Below are 23,013 nucleotides of genomic sequence, written 5' to 3' on the forward strand. Positions count from 1 at the left end.
TATTACTCGTTCCGGTAACAATTTCTCGAGATAAAATATAGTGGCAGCTTCAATTGAGGAAGGATTTGATTACGTAATAAATTTGAAGATTTAATTATATTTTTTGAAAATTTTAGAACTCATTTAAACAAATTGAAAACAGAGTTTATTGCAATTCAATGTAACATTTTTCTCATGAACCATTATAGATTAAATGATAAATACTACTACATCGAGAATTTTGAAACAAAAAAAGTAAAACACATATTTTCCTAACTAGAAATGGGAATGGTCATCACCATCACCATCACTACTGATGAAAAAGTCGTGAAAACAGAGTTGATTGCAATCCAATGTGACATTTTTCTCATAAACTATTACAAATTAAATTATAAATACTACTAAATCAAGAATTTTGAACCTAAAAGAGCAAAACGCATATTTTCCTAATTAAAAATGGGAATTGATGACCTTCACCGGTCATCACCACCATCACTAATGATAGAGAAGCCGTGACTCTGCCAGCAATAGCATCGACAGTCCCTACCCTCGGTTAGGTAGCAGCTAAATCGAGAACACTAAGATAGCTGGAAAGTTGGTAATGTGTTAGCTCACTCATCAGTCATTTTCCATGCCAATTATCTCTCATTTAGCTCCTAAGATTAGGTGAACAAAGAAGTCATTGTTGAGTAGATATCAGACACTGACATTGTTCTAGGAACACGTTACTCATAGTAGAATACTTATACGGACAAGCCAATGGGCAGTATTTCTCTTTGGCCTCTTTGAGAGCTGCCATGCCAGATTGCGCAATATTGAGATAACCTGTGGGCGATTATTAGAATTTTCTGAGTTTGGATTCTGTCACAACTCATATTCTTGAAATGCAACTTAAACAGTAACGGAAGTTCTGAAGTTCTGAGTACACCGATCCTATCAGATAGTAAGGCTCGCCATAGCGCATTCAGACTAGGCACTTTTCATTTGCTTTCTCCAACGACCACTTCACTACATCACGGTTCACTCCATCATCTTGAGGGAAACATGTCGTGAGAGATCAGAAGCCATAAATCTTGAGAAATTTCAACTCGTCACATTCGTTGCTTGCATGGCTGGATACGGCGTGCTCTCGTATTTCCCAGACCACCTGCGTAGTTGACACACGAGGACAGGAAATGAGGGAACGAAACATGGCTCAGTGCGCGAAACTCGGAAGTTTCGGAATATGAGACGATTCTGTGGAGAAGTAAGAGATAGTTCCGACCTGCATTCTTCCTGTTCTGGGATCTGGAGCTCAAGATCCTCTTGGAATGGCTGGAACACGCGATCGATTTTGTCGTCTTCCACTTTATCAAGAGTCGGCGGATCCCACTGTGTATCAATTGCAACAAGTTAATGAGCACAGAAAATTTGGCACAGGCCAACAAATGTCTGGTTTCATCACAGAGAGAGAGAGAGAGAGAGAGAGAGAGAGCACCTTGGGAGAATTGTCCTTGTCTATAGTAAGAGCTCTGATTCCCTTTTCAACGTAATGGAGGACAAAAAAATAGCACATCAGCATCTGTAAATCTAAAGCTGACTTAAGTGCTATATGTAGAAACTGATTTTACCTCATATACATCTTCAGATATCACCATTCGTAGAGTGTTAATTGTTAATCTAAATTCCTTTCTCAAACATTCAGAAAGCTTCTGGTTGCGGCCTTCGCGGATCTGGACATTTCAAAAGGGCATTAAACAGTAGACAACTAGTGCTAGGACAAGCACCGGGAGTGGTTTTGCATTTACATATTCAGGCTTGGTGAAAAGATAAGGATTTGTCTTGTTTTCTACATCTGTAGATTAACAAACCCTTTGGTTTTCTGTTTGTTTAGTGGAAATGACAAAAGTCGGTGAAAAAAGTAGTTGTTTACATTGTAGGTAAAGTCAATTTCTTGGTTAGTACGAAATAATCTGTCATAAAAAATCCTGTCAAAAGTTATACCGATCTTAGGGTCATTCTCAGTCCTGTAGGGGATGATCTCTTTAGCCCCTTGAGCACCGGTCCTATCCACCCATTTCCTTCTTTGCTTGCCTCAGATTCCTGAAATATAAACCACAAACAGCTCTGGTCATTGAGTAAGCACATAAGAGGGGAAATATAAATGTTTTCACTTTCAGGAGCAGCTCAACCTTGGGAATTCTGGAAGACCATAAAACTTACCAATGATTTTATGATATCCGCAACAGTATCCTTTGAAAAGCACTCGTCAATTAATGCCTTCCTGGATTCATTAAAGTTAATGTCGATCAATCTTAAAGGTATTTGTTTAGCAGAATATCATGTATGAGGCTTCGCTGTATAAACACATTACTTGTTCAGGATGCTCTCTTCATCAAGCTGAACTTCTACTGCAAATTCGTCAATTGCAGACCTGACAGCATCCTCTTCCCCAGATTTCAAACTCATCAGACGCTTCTCCACCTCAGGAAGTTTCTAAAATAAGTGAAGAATGTGTTACTACCTCCATAGTATGCAAACGGTAATAATTAATGAACTCACACCAGCTATCATCAAATCATCAAGAACCAAGACAAAGGTCTCCTATGATTCATGATGCATGTGGCATCAGTTCAATGGCTAACTTACGAGCAAGTACTGATATAAAGTAAACCAAGTCTAGAAAGTTGGTTATAAGCTGCAGAACTGTGGAATCACTGAACAGATTGATGATTTTAACTGGCAGTTTGACCAAAAGAATGAAATCCTAAAAATTGGCATCACACATGTAATGTCCTTATAGCTAATTTATCAAACATGATTGTATGATTGGAATCAGGTAGATGAAATCATATAGGCGGGATTCATGAAAAAACATAAAAATACTATGCATTTGGATATATCTATTCATGAATATCTGAAATTTTCATACCCTACATGGCTGCATTTATCCCCATCTAGCTTGACAGAAATGATTGCCTAAATTAGACAGTTTATTAAATTCTTCTGTTTAAAGCGGGTAAGTGTTTGAGTTTGAATATCAGAAGGCTTGACTTACAAAAGCAAATGAGGATTCACTGAAGTTGTAAAGATGAGGATTCAGAATAATAATTGTGAATTGCGATGCAAAAGTAAGGTCATCATATAGTATTTCATTAACGATTGCTTGCTTGCATCATCCTTTTTGAATTTCGTCCTCTACAAACTTTTGAATACTTCATCTGACTTCAAGCAGAAAAACAATACTTCAGCTGACTAGCTGACTCAGAGAGGGAGAAGCATGAGGAACGGGGAAGAGGTCAAGACTGACTGTAACCTTACATGCATGTCAATACAACAGCAAGTCTACTCAGTCTATAGGAGGAAGTGTTGCTTTAAATAGCATCTTCTATATATAGACTGGATATAAGCAGGAGAATTCAGCATCAGGAATTAGTATATGTTTCATGAAGTGGATAATTCAAAACAAAGCTGATGGACTAATGCATAGTCAACATTCCACAGAGACCATCCTCAGTATTTTTCCATGTTTAGGATACTGCAAAAGCTTGTCCAAATTCACACACTTCTATATAGATTGCCACATCCATGTATACCGCCTGATTAAATTTCCACATATAAAAAGAAAGTGGCTCCGCATGACGTATTCAGAAGTTTAGAGACTATGCTTTTCATTTCTTTTTTCTTTTTCTCAAATGGCATTGCAAAAAGTGATTTACAAGTCAACACTACACGCTATGCAAGTTTTTTAAGGTCGTAAGACAGTAGCAGCAATAAAAGAAAAGGCCCTTTAGCTTCCCAGGACAATATGGAGCAGCATAAAAGAAAGGACATGATATGCATCAAGAGAACAATGCAATTTGGTGCAAAAAGAGAGGGAAGAGATCTATTATTAGAAGTTACAGCTGACCTCAGAAGGGACAAAATGAGTTGCTAGTCCAGCTGTAACCAATTCTTTGCCATTCAGCCTTGCACCAGTTAAAGCCAAGTATTCACCTACATATTCACACAGTCACGCAAATGAAAAAACCACAAAAAGAAAGTCAAATCAATTTGAACTTTTCTTGTTGTAAATGCATTTACCCAGCCGTCCAGGGAGATGGGAAAGCACATATGAGAAACTGCAATCAGTGTGAAACCCAATGCTCGCTTCTGGAGTAGCAAAAACCTATATCCCAAATATCCAACTATAACTGGACTTGCCCAAAGACAAGACACTAAAAGATATAAATCTAAATAGACTTCTTTCAACAGCTACAAAATAATGATTTAATGCATCAGCCACCCACCGTCTTTTCTGTGACAACTGAAAACTTCATTGGAACCATTAAAGATGCCCCTCCACCCATTGAGATTCCATGGACAAGAGCAACCTTTCAAATGACACCAATAAGCTTTTTGCCTTTCCCAAATACAATATGCAACAATGATCAATGCCGAAGACATACCTGGACTTTCTTGTAGGTATGGATGTGATAGCAAAGCCAGTACATTCTATAGACAACTTCCAGGCAGGAATCCTCTGGTAAAGGGCAAAAAGAGGCAAATTATACTATGTACCACAGGAACTAAAAACACTGAGAACTGAGACACTAATAGATGTAGCACTGAAATTATTGCTTTTGTTGAAGTTCCTTACTTGATTTTTTGCCATCATAGAACATCTTCAAATCTCCACCAGCAGAGAAAGCTCGACCAGTTCCCTATTGCAAGTATTAATCAGCATAAGAACTTTAACAAGCAAAATATATGATGGATAGCAGGATGCTGTAAATTATCCATTCTACTCTTTTCTAGTCTGGACTTGTCCAGTCAACTAGTGCAATGACTCTCCTCGTAAGATCAGCATGAGAAATAATGCTCCTGATTAGTCAGTTGTACTATTCCCAAAGCGAGACAAATACTCAGAACTAACCTTGATGATCACAAGTTGTGCATTTTCATCTTTCTCCCATCTCTCTAAGTATTCAGCCAGCAGATAAACCTGATTCCAGTAAAAGTGTAAAGACTAGCTCTCTCTGAAAATGTCCCAATGGAGAGCTACAACGCAGAGAAATCCAGCATACCACTCTAGACGAAATAACATTCAATTTGCGAGGCTGGTTTAAGGTGATCACCCTGACATGATCAATTTCTTCCCCGAGAACAACCTATAGAAGACCAAATGAAGACCTCAGCATCACAAACTATCCAGCTGCACTCGTTACCAGAGCACACGCAATGCGTTGGCCGGTCTGTCCAAAAGAAGCACTCCTCGCTTACCTCCTCGTCCTGGGTCGCCCCTTCTTTCGCCATTTGCTGGTGATCAAAGTGAAACAAGAAAAGGGAAATCTGCCAAAAAGGAAGCAACCCCCCGTGTCATGAGAGTGGGAACGCAAAACTTCAAGAACCAAGAAACCAAGAAAGCCCACAAATACCCAGAACACCCGTTGAGGACATCAGATCAAACACAGCACAACGGAAGTAAAAGGGCAGGACAAGGCAGAGTACGAGCTTACAAATTTCACGGAACCTGCGATGGCCTGAATGAAGAAGAGAGAGAGTGAGAGAGTGGCGGGCGAGCCTGGCTGCTGTGGACAAATCAAGAAATGGAAGTGCTAATGGTAGGAAGGTATGTGGTGGCTGTGACTGACGAGTTAGTTGGTAGGTCAATGCATCCACCCCTTACCTACAACTACCACCATCACACCCTTCCGCAAGAATCAATCTTTTCGCTGATCGCAATGATTGAAAGAGCGTTAATCAAATAGGAAATTCGGGTTAGCTTTGGGCGCGACTCTCACCAACTCCCCCATCCATCTTGCTTCTCCATAGTCAATCAGTCGTGCATTTTCTTTCAACGTGATTCGTGCTCGTGATGACATTAAAGAAACCGGTTAAGGCCCCCTTGTTTCTACTTATTTGAGAGTTATCTTTTTAAAAATAATTATTTATATCATTTGAAATAATTAATTAATAAAAATATTAACATTATTCATGACAATTTATGTTTATATATCTCTATTGTTAACCAGATGATCCTCCTATTTTGGTAGGAGAAGATTATGTGATATTGTCCTGATTTGGTGTTCGTTTCTTGTTAGGAGAAGATTATGTGATATTCTTTTGGTTTGGTGATATGTTCTTGTTCAATTTGTTATCTTGTATATTCCATGTAATTCAGCAAATAATTATGAACCTCTATCACTAAAAAGGCAATCCATCTCTCAAAGAATTCATAACAAAAAAAAAAAAAAAAAAAACTTTGAGAGAGGATTTCCAGGACATAGGCTTACTTAAGCTGAACATCGTTAAATTGTGTTTGAGTTATTTGTCTCTAAATTTATCATGGTATTAGAGCAGGTTCAAGCCTAACCTATTATTGCTTGTTTCGGTTAATTTTCCATTACCTTGTTGCCGTGTTGTCACCATGCAAAAACATGATGCCGGCAAGAAATTGCCAACGGCAACTCCTTCAACCAAAGGCCTTCTACAAGAATCTCACAGCCAATGCCTCACCAACATGCTCTTGGACGAAAGGAATTTCCTTCCTTGGTCACGAGCTGTAACCGTAGCTCTTGGTGGCTGCTCGAAACTCGGCCACATCAATGGTAAAATCGAAGCTCATCCAGAAGATGATCTCGGATATGAAGAGTGGCTTGCCAGTGACAACTCTGTTATGTCCTGGATCTTCAACTCCGTGGAGCCCTATATCTACGAGATTTTTGCATACTCCAATTCAGCTCAAGCACTATGGGATGCGTTGGTTGGAATGTATGGGCAATTCAGAAATGCCTCTCGGATTTTTGAAATCCATCAGAGAATTGGCAAATTCAAGGCAAGGAGAGAACCAATCATTCACCTTGCATCTCGGAAATTTCAAGAGGAGGTGGGACAAGCTCCAATAATACCTTGCTGATTATGTTCGCAGAGAGGAGACAGATCGAATCTTTCCACTTCTGACTAGCCTTCGGCCTGAATATGATGATCTCAAACGACAGATCCCCATGAGTCCAGTCTTGCCGTCCCTCACTGAAGTCTGTGCCGTGATCCAAGGAGAGGAAACCAAGCGTCAGGTCATGAATCCAACACCGGCGACCTAGAAAAGAACTGTTGAGATTTCGGCCCACAATGTCATGACCAATAGATCGGCGGAGGCTGTCGCCAGATTTGCCAAAGGAAAGACGAAGAAAACCGATCGCTTCCACTGTGAACACTTGTGATTGTGACGGTCACACCAAGGACCGGTGCTAGGTCTTTGACCCTCACTTGCGAGCTGGCAAAGAGAAAGGGCCAGAAGCAAAATTGACTGCCCACAATGACCCAATTAACCCGGCTGAATTCAAGGCCAAACTTGAGAGTCTTGCAAATCAATTTCAACAACTTCTGCAGGACCAAGGGTCTAACATTAAGGCAACTAAATCAACCGGGCCAAGCCACATGATTCAAACTTCTGGTAAGGTGTCCTTGACTCAGTTCAAAAATTAGTATGTTGTAGACTCAAGTGCCACTAACCATATGTGTAATTCAGGTCAAATGATGGTCAAAATTGTCTCCAATGATTACCTTCTATCACTGTTGCTAATGGAGCGCAAGTCCCAACACAAGGAGCAGGAAAATTTAAGACATTGTCTAAAAGTTCTCATGCTTTGATTGTACCTAATTTATCTTCAAATCTGTTGTCTGTTAGTAAGTGTACGAAAGAATGGAATTGCAATGTTATTTTTTCTGCTTCTAAGGTGTTATTTCAAGATTGCATCACCAAGAGGACGATCGGTGAAGGGAGGCTATAGAATGGACTCTATGTCATAGATCAATACCCTGAAGCGTTGAGTGCAATTCAAATTGCTAAGAAGACATTGGAACTATGACATAGACGCGTGGGTCACCCATCCGATTAGATTTTGCATACTCTTGATAGATCTTTACCTCATGATTCTAGTTCATGTGATTGTTGTCGTTTCGCTAAACAACATAGACTTCCCTCTCTAAAGAGTACGCATTTTTCCTCAGAATTATTTGATTTAATTCACTCTGATGTGTGGAGTGCTCCCATTGAGTCCTGGGATCATCTATTTTATTGATGATAAGTCTCACTCTACATGGCTATATCTACTGAAAACCAAAAGTGACATTATTGATGTTTTTTAGGAATTTTGTGCTATGATACAAAATCAATTTAAGACTAACATGAAAGTGTTGCGCATGGATAATAGGATGGAATACACCAATCAAGCATTTCAAGCTTATTTCCGCAACTTGGGTATTATTCATCAAACTTCTTATGTTGGGACGCCCCAACCGAATGGCATAATAGAAAGGTAAAATTGTCATTTTCTTTGGAAGTTACATGGGCCTTTTTTTTTTTGGGGAATATGCCAAAAACATATTGGAGTGACGTTGTTCTCACCAGTTGTTATATTATCAATCGTCTCCTTGCTGAGTGCTTGAATACAAGATTCCAGTAGAAATTTTATAAATCTTATATGGAAGAAGTTCAATATCTCACATTTTAAGGGTTTTTGGCAGTACATGCTACATTCACTCGAACGATGGTCAACTTGATCAACGTGCTCGGAAGTGTGTGTTCATTGGCTATTCTTCAGCTAAAAAAGGATACAAGTGTTATGAGCCCACCACAAACCGAACTCTCAACAGATTTATGGAGAAGTTGCCCCTGTTCCTATCACTGCTTCACCTGTGGTACCCACGAATGTACCCACTTCAGAAACAAAGGTTGGAGGACAATTAGAACATGACACCAAGCTTCAACATAATCTAGAACCAATGGCTGAAACTCGCTCTGGGGAAGAAACCATGACAAAAGAATTTCCTGGAGCATCTTCACCACCAGTTTGCCGATCTATGAGGATTTCTAGGCCCTTTGTTAGACTCCAGGATTTTACTACATATATAGTATCCCATCCAAGACCATCTCAATTATGATAAAATTCCTCATCAAATTTGGAGTTTCTTGTCTGCTCTTGAAAGTTCAAAAGAACCCAGCAATTATGAAGAAACCAAACATCAATTAGTGTGGATTACAGCTATGAAGGAGGAACTCCAGACGCTTGATAAAAATCACACTTAGGATGTGGTGCGATTACCCAATGGAAAGCGTCTCGTTGGTTGTCGTTGGATTTACAAGATAAAATACTATAGTGATGGCTCAATTGAAAGGTATGAAGCTTGCCTTGTGGCTACGGCATTGATTACAAGGAGACATTTGGTCCAATTGTAAAGATAAATACAGTTCGTGTTCTTATGTCTGTAACAGTCAATCATGGGTGGTCTCTTTGTCAAATGGACATGAAAAATGATTTTCTTCATGGAGACCTTGAAGAATAAGTGTATATGGATCTTCCCCTGGGTCATGCCTTGCAAAATGAAGAAAGGATGGTTTGCAAATTAAGGAAGCCCATCTACGGACTCAAGCAGTCTCCTCGAGCTTGCGCTCAGTGGTACACTTACAGAGTTTGGGTTTGTATGAAGTATGGCCGACTCATCATTTTTTACCAAGTCTAATGAGAGTGGTATTGTAATACTACTCATCTACGTTGATGATATTGTTATTACCGGAAGCAACAAATCTAGAATTAAGGCTCTAAAGCAATATCTTCGCCAAGAATTTGATATCAAAGATCTCTAAAAATTGAGATATTTCTTAGGGATTGAAGTGGCTAGCTCTCACAAGGGGTTGTTTCTATCACAGAGAAAGTACATTTTGGACTTATTAAAAGAAACAGGGAAAATGAGGGCTAAACCAGCAAATGTTCCGATGGATTACAATAGTAAGTTTGTCGCTAATAATACTCCCTTATAATACATTGGAGCATTTCAACGTCTTGTAGGCAAGTTGATTTACTTGACTATTACTCGACCAGATATTACTTACGCAGTCAGCTATGTAAGTTAGTTCATGCAAAATCTGACTCAAGGGCACATGGATTTGGTTGATCGACTACTGAGGTACTTGAAAGCTACACTAGGAAAGGGTATTTTAATGAAGAACAATGGGCATATAGATATTGTCGAGTATGCAGACGCAAATTGGGCAGGAAGCCCCAATGATAGGAAGTCTACTTTGGGTTTATGCACCTTCATAGGAGGTAATATTGTTAGAAAAGTAATAAGCAAAATGCTGTTGCCGATTCAAGTGCTAAAGTATAATATCGAGCAATGGCTATTGCCACTAGTGAAATAGTTTGGCTACAACTTCTTCTCCAGGAATTAGGGTGCAAACCAAGAACGTTACCTACAAAGTTGTTTTGTGATAATCAAGTTGTTGCTTATATCGTCTCAAATCCTATGTTCCATGATAGAACAAAACACATTTAGGTGAACTATCATTTTGTACAGAAAAAGGTTCAGACAACATCATTGAAACTCCCTATGTTCGAAGTGAAGATCAGTTGGCAGGTATTTTCACCAAAACCCTTGCTAAAGGACCATTTTAAGACACGATGAACAAGTTGACCTCTATCTTTGGTCCAACTTGAGGGGGAGTGTTAACCAAATCGACAGGATCCTCCTATCTTGGTAGGAGAAAATTATGTGATATTCTCTTGATTTGGTGTTCTTTTCTTGTTAGGAGAAAATTATGTGATATTCTCCTGATTTGGTGATATTTTCTTATTCAATTTGTTATCTTGTATATTCCCTATAATTCAACAAATAATTATAAACCTTTGTCAATAAAAAAGCCGTCTCTCTCTCAAAGAATTCATAACCAAAAAAAAAAAAAAAAACTTTGAGAGGGGATTCCTAAGGACGTAGGCTTACTTAAGCCGAACCTCATTAAATTGTGTTTGCATTCTTTGTCTCTAAATTTATCATCTATAACATTCATTTTGGTAAATGATACAAGTGATTGTTTTAGAAAAATGTTTTCCAAATCATAATGCATTCATTTCGCAAAAAATGAGTGATTTGGAAAATATTTTTTGAAAAATGATTGCTTATATTGTTAAAAATATTAGTTAACAGAAAATATTTTTATCATCGATAACAATCTATACCTAATTATTTCTGTGGGCAATGAAAATTTTTTCATTCATTTATTTATTTAAACGAGATAAGTGATTATTCTCCAAATCACTCATTTTCCACGAAACAAACACACTCATTTTTTTGCAAACCAAACGGAGCCTGAATATAACATATAAACTACCCAAGAGATTAATGGGTCATCTTATCTGTCAACTTGTAATTATATAAAGTGGATATTATCATTATATAGAATAAAAAATAAGATAAAAGTTCACCCCGTTTTAAGCACGAGGAATTTATATGATTTTTCAGTAAATTCCTCTTTGGAAAATAAGAAAATTGTGGATTAGAAGAGAAAACCATTAATTATGAAAGTCTAATTAGCTTTCCCTTTGCGACTTGATATGGACCATCCAACATCTCCTTTCGATCGATGTATTCGACCCAGTTAAGGGGAGCATGTCCACTGTCCAGCCCAGCGTCGTTCTAGTTTTGGATCAAAAAGCCCTTTCTAATTTCAAGTCAAAATATGATAATAATTTTTTTTTTTTTTAAAGTCCCAAAAATTCCTCCAAAGAATAACGAAAAATCATAACGTGGGTCTCAGTCAAAATAATAATAATAAAAATAATTCCAAAAACAAATTTCAGTTTTTTTTCAGGTGACTTGGTCTAAAATTGGGATGGTGGAGTCAACTGGCTAATGTGCGAGGATTCAAGAGCTTCAAATCAAGGAGAAGTGTAGACCAGGCAAGCGCTAATGACAGCTAAAACGATGGCATTTGACGCAATCCAAGATGTTTATAGCCGCCAATATGGAGCTATACACGACCGTCATTGAATGCACGCCAATGAATCTCGCCACGACAGTGATGCGCGTGTCCCGAAAACGTGATGATTTTATCCCACTTCAAATTGGTATACGAGGTAATGAGCTGGCAATTGTGATGTTGGCAGATTTTTGCCCGAGGTTGTAATGTGACCTCTAAATATTTGATTCATTCATAATTCTTGAATTTTATGTGCAATGTCATCCTTGAATTTTTAATTTGTTTAATATAATCTCTGAATTTTTTGTATATGTTTAATTTAATTCACGTGCGAGATGAAAATATTCAATGTTGTCCCTGAACTTGAATTAATAAAATAATATTATTGAATATTTCCTTATAGTTAAAGGACTCCATTGAACATGTACCAAAGTCTAAGAACCGTATTAAATAAATTAAAAGATCAATGATCATATTACATTTTTTTTTTTGTATCCTTTTTTTGTATTCAACAACCGGCAAAGAAACCCCTGAGCGACTACAGACCCACCACCACAAGATACTCCAGGTAAGACTTTCTAACGACGTCTTTGGGATTCGAATTTCTCCCCTTCGTGAGGGGGAGAAAGCTCGAGCCAGCTGCACCGCTGACGGCGGTAGTATGATCACATTATATATTGGCATTGAACAAATTAAAAAACTAGAGACCATATTGTATATTGAGCTAATATTCAATGATGACATTATACATTAAGTCGAAGTTTAAAAATTATGTGTCATTATACTTTTTTTTTGAGTGACTTGGTCTAAAATTGGGATGGTGGAGTCAACTGGCCTGTGTGCAAGGATTCAAGAGCTTCAGATCAAGGAGGTGTGTAGACCAGGCAAGCTCTAATGACATCGATGGCTTTTGACACAATCCAAGCTCGACCCTCGTTGAATGCATGTCAATGTATCCTGCCTCAACGGCAATAGGCCCTTCCGATAAACATGACGACTTCATCCCAAAGATATATGGGGTAACAAGCCGGCAATCGTGATGCTTGAAGTACATCTAATCACTCAGTGGAGGAACTCTTATCAATTCGATCTGATATACTCATTTGACGGGTCTAGTTATGGTCCCACAATAATTTTACGGACACGTTCAGATTTCATGGTCCTGAGAACTTCCCCAGTTTTTAGGATAGGATCAAGCTAGATGTTTTAATTTTATTAAAAGAAATAAATAAATCTTATGTAGTATAATGGAGAAGGTGGGAGACTTACATGCGCTAATAAAAAAAGGGGGAGAGGTTTGTGGGTAGATCGTGGTCCATCCCTTTCATTAGAAGCTGCCCCTCGGGCCATTGTCATGGGCCAAGAAAATTGATGGTACGAGGAACTTTGCCCTCTCATTGATCAAAGTTGCCAATCGGTTACTTCAATTTTAAATTGTGAATCTTTTATATCATACAACAATCTTATGAAAAAAGTTCAAATCTCAAAACAATTTCATCTTTTCCACATGTGTGTACAATTTTCTTCAAAATACGTATTTGTTGTCGCATGTTCCTATTGATTTCTTGATGGGAGCGAGCGTCTCAGATATGTTTGGTTTTTCTTCCATCGGTCATCGGGATCTTCTAGCTCCTTCTCTTGACCTCTCAAATTATTCGAATAAGTTTTTAATAGGGTCATATTTCTCACTTTTTTATGTCTCTTTTAATAGAGGGTAGCTTTGTTTAGCATAAATAGACAATGATGATGGAATGAAATGTGTCATCGAGACAAAGACTAATCATCGTTTCAATCATTAATTTTGCACGGCTAATCTGAAATAGGGAGTTTGAACTCCCCTCTTAACGGCTTCAGCTATTTGTCTAAAAGATACCCCATCTTCCCCCATCTAATCACAAATGTGTGGTCGAGACAAAGACTAATCATCATTTTTAATGTGCATAATATAAGCTTTCTAAGCTATCGATCTAGAAGGAATCCCTATCTCCCTCCCTCTAATCCCATCGACTGTATATGTGAAGTGATGTAGCTACACCTTTAGGTGATTTTTGGCTAGCCGGGGAGCATTAAAGCAAATTCAATGGTTCTAGGGACTAAATCGACACGAATTTCGATGCGAGGGGCAAATTGGCAATTTTTCATCTGTTTCGGGGGACACAAAGCAGTCCCAAAAATTCCATCAAAGAATTACGAAAAATTATGACGAGGCTCTCAGTCAAAATATAGAAAAAAAAACACAAATAATTTTAATAATACCGAAAATACATTTCAAAATATGTAGGTGACTTATTCTAAAATTGGGTTGGTGGAGTCAGCTGGGGAGGGAGGTGTGTAGACCAGGCAAGCTCTAATGACCACTAAAATTAATGACCACTAAAATGGCGGCTTTTGACGCAATCCGGGCTGGAAACTCAATAGCAGCCAATATGGATCTATACACCATGAGGCTCGACCATGCACATCAATGAATCCCGCCTCAAAGGCAATAGGCCCGTCCCAAATACGTGACGATTTCTTCCCGAGATATATAGAGTAACAAATTGACAATCATAATATTCGAGATGCATTTAATCACCCCATGGAGAAATTTTCATTGATTTGACCCGACACACGCGTTCAGGTTTCATGGTCCTGAAAACTTCCCCGGTTTATTTGAATCGGATCAAGCAAGATGTTCTGATTTTATTAAAAGAAATAAATGAATCTGATGTAGTGTAATAGAGAAGGTGGGAGACTCATGTGCGTTATTCAAAAGAAGGGAGGGATGGTCCAGTCCACTTATTAGAAACTTCCCGTCGGGCCGTTTTCATGGGCCAAGAAAATTGATGGTACGTGGAACATGTCACTCTCTGCCATATTGTAAAAGTTGTATGGAACTTTGCCCTCTCATTGATCAAAGTTTCTAATCAGTCACTTCAATTTTAGATCATGAATCCTTTATATCATACAATAATCTCCTAAGAAAAGTTTGAATCTCGAACAATTTCATCTTTTTTTGCGCATGTGTACAGTTTTCTTCAAGGTGCATAATTTTTATCAAGTATATCTATCAATTTTGGTAGGAGCGAGAGTTTGGAATATGTTTGGTCTTTCTTCCATCAGTCATATGGGTTTTCTAACTCTTCTCCTCTCAACCTCCCAAATTATTTGAATATTTCTTAATCGGATCATTTTTCTCACTTTTTCAAGTGTCTCTTTTAATAGAGGATAGCTTTGCCTGGCATAAATGGACGAAGATAATGGAATGAGAAGCGTCATCGAGACAAAGACTAATCATCATTTTAATCATGAATTTGCATGGCTAATTAGGAATAGGGAGTTTGAAAAATAGAAAGCAAGCGACTTACTCTCCTCATATTAGCTTCAGCTATTTGTCTACAAATTACCCCATCTTTCCCCATCTAATCACATTGATTCGTCATCATAAAATGTGTGATTGGGACAAAGGGTAATCATCATTTTTATTGTGCTTAACATATTTGGAACAAGAATTTCGAGAACTAAAAAGCAAGCAATTCACGCCCCCCTTATAAGCTTCATAAGCTATCGGTCTAGAAAGCATCCTATATCCCTCCATCTAATCACACTGATTGTCTATATGAAGCGATGGAGCTAAACCTTAAAATAATATTTAGCTAACGGGTGAGTATTGAAGCAATTTTGGAGGATTTTAGGGACTAAGAGCACATAAGATAATCATTTTATTTATATCCAGATTTATTTTTCTATTCTTGGGAATATATTTGGAATTGAAATATGTTCGGTAACAAAATTTCACTTTTCCATTTATGAAACTAATTAGTTTAGAAATAGATTTTCAATGGAAATAAGAAGTAAAATTTTATAATTTTAGAACATAAATGAAAAATAAAAACTCTTATAATCGCCCGCTCTCGCTACTAGTTAGCCACTCATCCCCGCTACCTACTGTCTACTTGAGAGAAAAAAAATTGTGTTTTCATTAAACAAAATTTTGTTTTGGAAATCAAACTTTTGTGTATATATATATATGTATATATTCAGAGAATTGATAGAAAAATCTATCTCTAATCAAAAACTGTGTCCAGAAATAGTAGCTATCATTTGGACCCTAAATTGACAAAATTTAGGTGTAAGAGGAAAAATTGGCAATTTTCATCTATTTTGGGTGACAATTTGGCTTTTTCACTAAGATGAAACTGAAAATGAGGAACAAACCTTTTGAACTTAGCATGAAGAAGGCAACAAATCAATGCAAAGAGCATAATATTAAAATTACTATAATAATTACATATTAGCCATCATCTACCAAACTTAAATTTTTAACGATTAGTAACAATCCCATTAAATTTTACCACATGCCGCTTAACAAGGGCTCTTAAAATATTAACCTTATATGATAATGCATAAATAAGTGCCGCGTCACATCATCTACGTAATGATTGAATCCGTACACTGTGTATTAGCATAAAATGAAAATATGATAATACTTTTTAGTAACATAATGTTTCAGGAAAAATTAATTGATATATTGGTCCGGTCGTGTAGGCTAAAATAGATAGGCTTAGCTAGCAAAATCAAATAACTTGGGATCCTTGGATGACCGATCGATGAGGGAACCTTGATGTCCAAGTGAGGTGGAACTAAAAGCGACAGCGACAATAGTAGGACCCGGAAATACGAATGGTTAATAAATAATCATAGTCTAATTACAATTCGTTAAGGGAAAAATAAAAATCCGAAAGAAAAATCGTAATAAAAATCTCGATCGAAAGTGAAGTGGCAACCTAACCGTTGACCCGTTTTCACTTGTTTAAAGGAGAGGTGTGCAAGGACGACACGACACGCCTGTCCCGCTGACTATTCTTTATTGGTATGCGCTGCTGCTTCGTGAGAACAACCGAAATCCGAAACGAAGGACGGGGCGGACACCAATTTGGAAAAAAAAATCATGCATCTGTGTACAGAAAAAGAAAGCAATGAACAGCTACTGGAGAATGATTTGTGTATATATCATAAACAGCAACTTGCAGTGGATAAAAATAAAATAAAATAAAAAGAGAAAAGGACAGATTAAGCGGGGGGGAAAACGCCGACGATTTTACTCTGGCGGGTGGCTCGGGATCTGAATTGCTCTTTTACTGGTGCGGCTTTATGTGGTTAGGATGATGCTAAATCCGGAGGAGCTCCGGAGAAGGGATGGAATGGAATAGAATGAAACTAATCCCGAAGTATTTTTACACTTTGCTGTGACAATAAGAATGAAAAATTTTTGGTTCCCATACCACCCATGTTTACAGCATCTTTCCCCCTTCCCTCTTCCTAAGTAACCTAGGATTTTTTCGGGGGTGTTCAGACCTCGGCGCATCGCATGGGTGCATACCCGAGCCGCGACTTCTTGGTGTCGTACAGGATGTGGAAATTCTGCTGCTGGTAGTTCCCGATGATGGATAGCGCGGACTGGGGTGTCCCTAGGATCGCCAGGCACACAAGCTCACCCGGCACCAGCGGGATGAAGTAGTTCTCGACGGGGAAGTTCCACACGGCCCCGTCGGCGAACACGATCCCGAACTCGGGGAATTCGGCCTTCTCGACCCCTGAGATATTGTAGCAAGGGTGTAGAATCTCAATGTCCTGGACCAGATGGTAACCCTTGACCTTGTCCAGGAACGCCTGTTTGATCACATCATAGGCGGGATCGGCAAAGTAGCTGAGCGTTGTGCCGGAGTCGATGATCGTGCCACCCGAGCTGTCTGATCCTAAAACCCACGTCTCTTCAGGGATCTTCAGGATTTCGCCTCCGACGACGATGGATTTGATCTGGACATAGTAAAATGTATCGGCCGGGTTGTCTCGGCCGCCCACAAAGGAAGTGTAGTTCAGATTGGGGTGGTTCAGGAGGCTCCTGTCCTCGCCGAAGATAAGCTTGCTGCTCACGCTCGTGTCGCTGTTCCGGTCCACAAGGCAGTAGGAAAAGGAGTGGCCATAGAGGGACTGGAGCTGCGTGGAGAAGGACAGCGGCCCCCGCCCGAGCCCGAGGAGCCCTGCCGCCCCGTGGAAGAGTCCCCGGTTCCAGTGGCCGCACCCGAACATCACGTCCTCCACCTTGCGGTACTCTGACTTCCCGGCGGCCGAAGTGAGATTGACCGTGAAGGTCTCGAGCGCGAAGTCGCCGGTCGTGTTCGAACTGTCGCCGTACCAATAGAAGTAGGGGCAGGTCTGGGAATCGGAGCTGCACGGCTGCGGGGGGTCCGGCGAGGAGACCAGATGGCACCGGGGGTCGCGGCAACTTATGTTGCGGAAGGAAGAGGAGTCGCTGGGATCGTAGTGCGGTCCGTTCTGCTCGAAGCAGGCGTGGCAAGGCACGCATTGGATCCAATTGAGGTCGCTGCCGGTATCCAGAATCAACGAGAAGTGTTTCGGAGGACTGCCGATGAACACGTCCATGAAGTACTCACCGGAGCCCTGGCTCACGCCGGAAGCCAGAGTCGCCATTAGCCGGCCCGAAAGCCCGCCGGCGTAGGCCTCCAGCGACGGCGCGGGCGCGGGCGATGGGCCGGCCACATCGACGACGACCTTCCTCGGCCGCCCCTGGGTCGTCCTCGTCGTCGCCGCCGCCGCCTTCTGGTCCTTCTTCAGCCTCGTGATGGTGTTCTGGTTCTTCTTCTCAGTCACCCTCTGGTGCAGCGTTTGAATCCGGCCCAAGTCCCACATCCTGAACTCCTCCGCCGACTCTCGCGGCTCCGTCCCGGGGCCGCCCCCCCTCGGCCGGTGCTTCAGATGGAGCTTGACCGTGTCTCGGCGCTGCGGCGGTTCCGACTCGGCCCGCGAGGAAGAAGCCCGATCGCCGCCGATTTCTCCACCCTCCTCACAATCATCACCACCATCGTCGTCCCCTTCATCTTCTTCGGCGGTCAAAGCCTGAATAAAGGACAAGGACGCCTCCGCGTCCTTGGGCTTCTCCGAGGAAGAGAGGCTGCAGCCGGAGCTCGAAGAAGCGGACACGGCATTGAAGCTCATGTGATCGGGCAGTTCGATCCCGGCGAGCGTGGAGACGTTGGAATTGAGGCTCTCGTGGCCATGTCCCGCAGAGACGGATCGAGAGAAGCAAGCAATCGCGACCAGAGAGAAGAACAGCAACAACGAGAAGGACCAAGCTTTAGACGCCATAGCGTTGACCCCTCCCCCCACAACCACCATAGAATCAAGAAAACAGAGCCACAGAACAGCGGAAGAAAAAGCTCGAAACTTTCAGCCCAATACGGCTCGAAAATTCGAACCCACCAGAGATTTTCCAAGAAATCGGGCGAAAACCGAGCCGATTCAGCGATGGGTTGGAGAAAGAATGAAGGGGGGAGAAAGGAAATGCCTGAGATCAAAGCCAAAACCTGACGGTGGAGAGGGAGAAGAGAGAAATGGGGAAAGTATATAAAGGGGCGGAGGATCGAAGGAAAACGAAAGGTCGGGAGGGGTGGGGGTTGAATCGACGCTGAAGACTTTGAATTCCGGGCCCTGCTATCAGGACTCCCGCACCACCACCACCACCACCACCTCCCCCTCTCCCCCTCCCCGTCTCCCTTTTCCTCCTCTTCACACGCGGTTTCACGGTCTTGTGTTGTGTGTGCGATGCGAATATTCAATGCGGAGGCCGTAGAACAGAAAACGAATAAATTACTCCTCTAGAGATAGACAGAGAGACTCTGGCCGCGGGTTTGAAGTCCAAAGCAAGAACCTTTATCTCTCTCTCTCTCTAGCTTCTTCCACTCTCTTTCCGTCATTCGCATTTCCACATTCACACGCCCATCTCTCTCTCTCTCTCTCTTTTTTTTACAGTTACAGTAGTAGTAGAAGCAGGGCAGCCAGCCTGCAAAGTGCGAACTTTCTCTCTCTCGAGAAAGAGAGAGGGGGTGGTGGGGGGGCTTTTTTTTTTAACTGGGTAAAGAAGAAAAGCCAGGGCGCTTTGGTCCAAGCGTTGAGATTTGACCTCGTTTTCGATCTCCACTCCCCTCTTTTTTTAAAGCACCCGGACGGGAATGCGGACCTTTCCAAGCTCGCGACGCGCTTCTCGAGAAGTAAAACATCAACAACCTCCCCCGCCCCCACCGATTTTCTCGTTTAGTACCCATTAATTAAATATCTTCCCCCCCCTTTTTTCTCCTAATTCTAATTTCACGTCTACCCTTTTAGGGTAGAGGGAAAAAAGCCATTTTTTTTTTTTTTTGTTGTTGGTAAAAACCTCCGGATATTTGCAATAAGCCTCGGATTTTCGCCTTCGATTGATCGGTGTTCTTGAAATCGCGACAGCCGGGGAAGAGAGAACGGGCCGAAAGGATTGTAATGAAAGTCAGGCGAGCACTCGATCGGAGCTGGTTTAATTGGCCTGAACGGTACGGATGTCGAAATGGTCAAGTAGCACACTATGGTTTGGGAAGTGCGGATATTGAGTGCTCCGGTTATTTAGCACATCTTATCACGATAGTCGCGTCAAGTGATGTAAATGATCTCCTATTGATTTGATTAAATTAGATGCGAGGAAGCTATCTTAGAACATTACTTGACTTGCGACGCTAAATTGACTAATAAACGAAAGTAGCTACAACTAGGGCAATTGATTATGATGATGAATTTACGCAAGAGAAATTTGATTTATCTGACGATATTTTGGTATGAAAAAAGAGAGATTGTGCAAATTTGTATCGGACTAGACAGTAGACATGACTATCGAATATCCCTAATATTGATACAAATCATGTGTGCCCGTGTCAAGAGAAGCCTAGCTTTCCTCAAGACCATGTACAATGCATCAAGTTCTCGACAAGATGGACTAAAAGATGAGTGGAACGGGTCAATTGTGTGCCATTTCAATAAATTCATATTCGGGACATAACTATAAACCGATTTGAGGAACAATCAATCGCGATAAAGATAATCATGGTAGATTAATCCGGATTTGACCTGGCCATAACTGGAAAAATCCAAAGATGTTTGCCGCGAAATCGTCTCGAAGGAGCAAACATAGGGGACAAGGTTTGAGAATATAGCTAGGCCGCACTGCCTCCTTTAGCGGGGGTGCTCTAGCTACCTACAAAGAAAGGTGCTAGGTATCAAATTGCACAGAAGCAGCCAAAAGTTTTCTTAATTATCCTAATTAATTTAATTTCTAGGTATGTGTTCCTTTTTTAATTAATTAATTAAAATTAATTTAATATTTTGGTGGCATTTGGGTTCATCGATGACGCGAGGTAGAATCTTCGGTTTTTGACCGGAGCTAAGGTCAATCACAAAGGTTGAACGCAACATGAGGTGGTGCGGTCCAATTCGATTCTATGAAATTCTCCGGGTGAATTGGGGACGCGGACAGAAATTACGGGAGGAAATCGAGCAGGTCGAATTGGGAAAATTCACCCGCTTGGTGACCGGAAAAAAGGGTAACCAAACGACAATGAAAATATTGAGTACCGAGAGATGCTGGGTAGCCTTAGGTTGTCGCGCCATGACCATACTAAGTTGATACTTATCGAGCATCACGAGGGCACTTGGGGTCGTCGCGATTCAAGACTTAAACCGGCGATCCACCGAAAATTTCTATGCCCGATGTGTCCCAATCGAGGATTGAGTGCGGGACAAGAAAAGGGACGAGGCCCGTCGTCCTAATCCAAAAGAGGGTCAGTCAGTCGTTCGCCTTTCGTCCGGAACGAGTCGGGTTGCATCGGTGCTTTTCGTCAATCCTACGATGCGTTTGAATGGACCATTTCCAAGGGAGAGAAGCCACGGGGACGCGCCGTCCTTTTCGAGCATTCACGACATGAACAGCAGGTGAAGGGAAACGAGCGTGTAAGATATGCGGAAGTACACATGTGTTGTACGTGTTACGTACAGTCATCTCAAAATGACAAAATTAGCTTCACGCTTGATGAAAATTTCACCAATTGACATGGAATCCCCGGCGATCTCTGTCTCTCTTCACGATTGCGGCTTGATTCGTGACCTGAGTGGAGTCCTGCGACCGCAGGAGGTCTTGGATTCATGATCCTAAGGTCCACAATCTCTAATATCTGTGCAATCTCAAGTTGCGCGCGCGCTTGTGTGCGGTTGAGAGAGGCCTCAATAGTTACGGGAACTAGAGAAGGAGAGAAACATAGGCCTTTGTGAGGGGCAGCATGGATGTCGGCGGTGATGATTGGGTCAGGTCACGATGACTTCGGGAGGGGGTGGTGACGGCGGCGGCCACCGTGGATAGGGGTGGAAGAGCCACTAGGGGGAACGAAGGAAGAAAAATAAAGGATGAATCGTGTTGAAATCCAGTGAGCTTATGTATCTCACTTTTTCAAGAGGATAAATTTAATTTACCTCTATATTAAGAGGATCTTAATCTCGATTGAAGTTATGTACCAAGCATAGATTCATCGAGTGAAATTGACTAGTGATCGAATTTTTGAGGTTCTCAATCTTGGCAATTTAAATAATGAAATTACCCAAGAGATTCCACCGATGTTGTAATGGCACACATGTAAGGCTTGAATCTCGTGTTGAGCAGCCTCTTTAAGGCCTAAATAAATTAATGTGTACTTTTTGAATGAGTAAATCAAGAAGAGATTTCGGATTAAACTGACAGCAATATACTAATGCGACCCCAAGCTAGTGGAATTGCAACATACTTTCCTCTGATAACAAAGTCGGCGGGTCGATGACCGAGCAAAGTCGGTGCACCAAAGTCGAACCGGTCTTAAAGGCTCAAGCCCCATTTGATTCCTAAGCAGCACGATTAGGGTTGGGTGGAAACTTCCACGAATCTTCTTATTGGTCAGGTGGTCTATTCTTATTATTATTTCAGGGGACATCTCAATTTGGTCATTTATGATAACCATGCCAATCAGATATATGGTCCCAACCTGCAATCGATCTTCTTTCTTTTTCCGGTCAAAGTATACCCAGGATCAGTTGCATATCCGTGAGTTGCGCGGACGTGGATTTTTCTTCATTTGGCATTTTACTATGCATTGCTCGTAATTTGTACGTGAATCTTCCTCTTTTGAACGGAACGGGGAAGGAAGTCTTAATTCGTATTTACAATTAGTTTAATGTAGAGACTCGACAACACGGTTGGAGAATTTCTAATTCTGTTGTGATATTATGATATAGGGAAATTTTCGTATGTAATCAACGACACTACGACAAAAATGAGAGAAAATAATAAAAGTCTTTGCAGGGAATTATTTAATAGGGAGAGTTACAAAATAAAATGTTAGGATACTTAATAATTGCTAATGTGCAACACGATAATTCATAAAGATAGTGCTTTGACTAAGTCACGCAACATTCATTCTAATTGGAAGTAA

The 23,013-nt window shown here is 40.8% G+C and overlaps 3 protein-coding genes across 4 annotated transcripts; 1 reads left to right on the plus strand and 2 right to left on the minus strand.

Moving 5' to 3' along the window:
- Positions 1–725: 725 nt before the first annotated feature.
- On the minus strand, positions 726–5,659 carry LOC104425051 (3-hydroxyisobutyryl-CoA hydrolase-like protein 5). 2 transcript variants are annotated; one of them, XM_010037626.3, is made up of 16 exons: positions 5,376–5,659; positions 5,221–5,289; positions 5,025–5,108; positions 4,874–4,942; positions 4,598–4,661; positions 4,407–4,480; positions 4,248–4,331; positions 4,042–4,126; positions 3,869–3,954; positions 2,333–2,454; positions 2,182–2,242; positions 1,963–2,061; positions 1,590–1,691; positions 1,457–1,498; positions 1,244–1,350; positions 726–1,126 (listed from the first exon to the last, which is right to left on the minus strand). In XM_010037626.3, the coding sequence occupies exons 2-16, from the start codon at positions 5,251–5,253 to the stop codon at positions 1,063–1,065; spliced, it is 1,176 nt and encodes a 391-aa protein (XP_010035928.2). In that variant the 5' UTR covers positions 5,254–5,289; positions 5,376–5,659; the 3' UTR covers positions 726–1,062. The 2 variants fall into 2 exon arrangements, with proteins under 2 accessions (XP_010035928.2, XP_010035927.2); XM_010037625.3 differs by having other exon boundaries at positions 5,457–5,654.
- Positions 5,660–6,367: 708 nt separating this feature from the next.
- On the plus strand, positions 6,368–7,040 carry LOC120289782. The gene is made up of 2 exons (XM_039305133.1): positions 6,368–6,711; positions 6,869–7,040. Exons 1-2 carry the CDS (start codon positions 6,368–6,370, stop codon positions 7,038–7,040), a joined length of 516 nt encoding a protein of 171 aa, XP_039161067.1.
- Positions 7,041–16,843: 9,803 nt separating this feature from the next.
- Positions 16,844–19,569, minus strand: LOC104425052 (aspartyl protease family protein 2). Its single transcript, XM_010037627.3, has one exon. The coding sequence runs from the start codon at positions 18,872–18,874 to the stop codon at positions 17,027–17,029; it is 1,848 nt and encodes a 615-aa protein (XP_010035929.2). The 5' UTR covers positions 18,875–19,569; the 3' UTR covers positions 16,844–17,026.
- Between the last annotated feature and the right edge of the window lie 3,444 nt (positions 19,570–23,013).

Source organism: Eucalyptus grandis, chromosome 11 (genome assembly GCF_016545825.1).
Source record: "Eucalyptus grandis isolate ANBG69807.140 chromosome 11, ASM1654582v1, whole genome shotgun sequence".
NCBI classification, from domain to species: domain Eukaryota; kingdom Viridiplantae; phylum Streptophyta; class Magnoliopsida; order Myrtales; family Myrtaceae; genus Eucalyptus; species Eucalyptus grandis.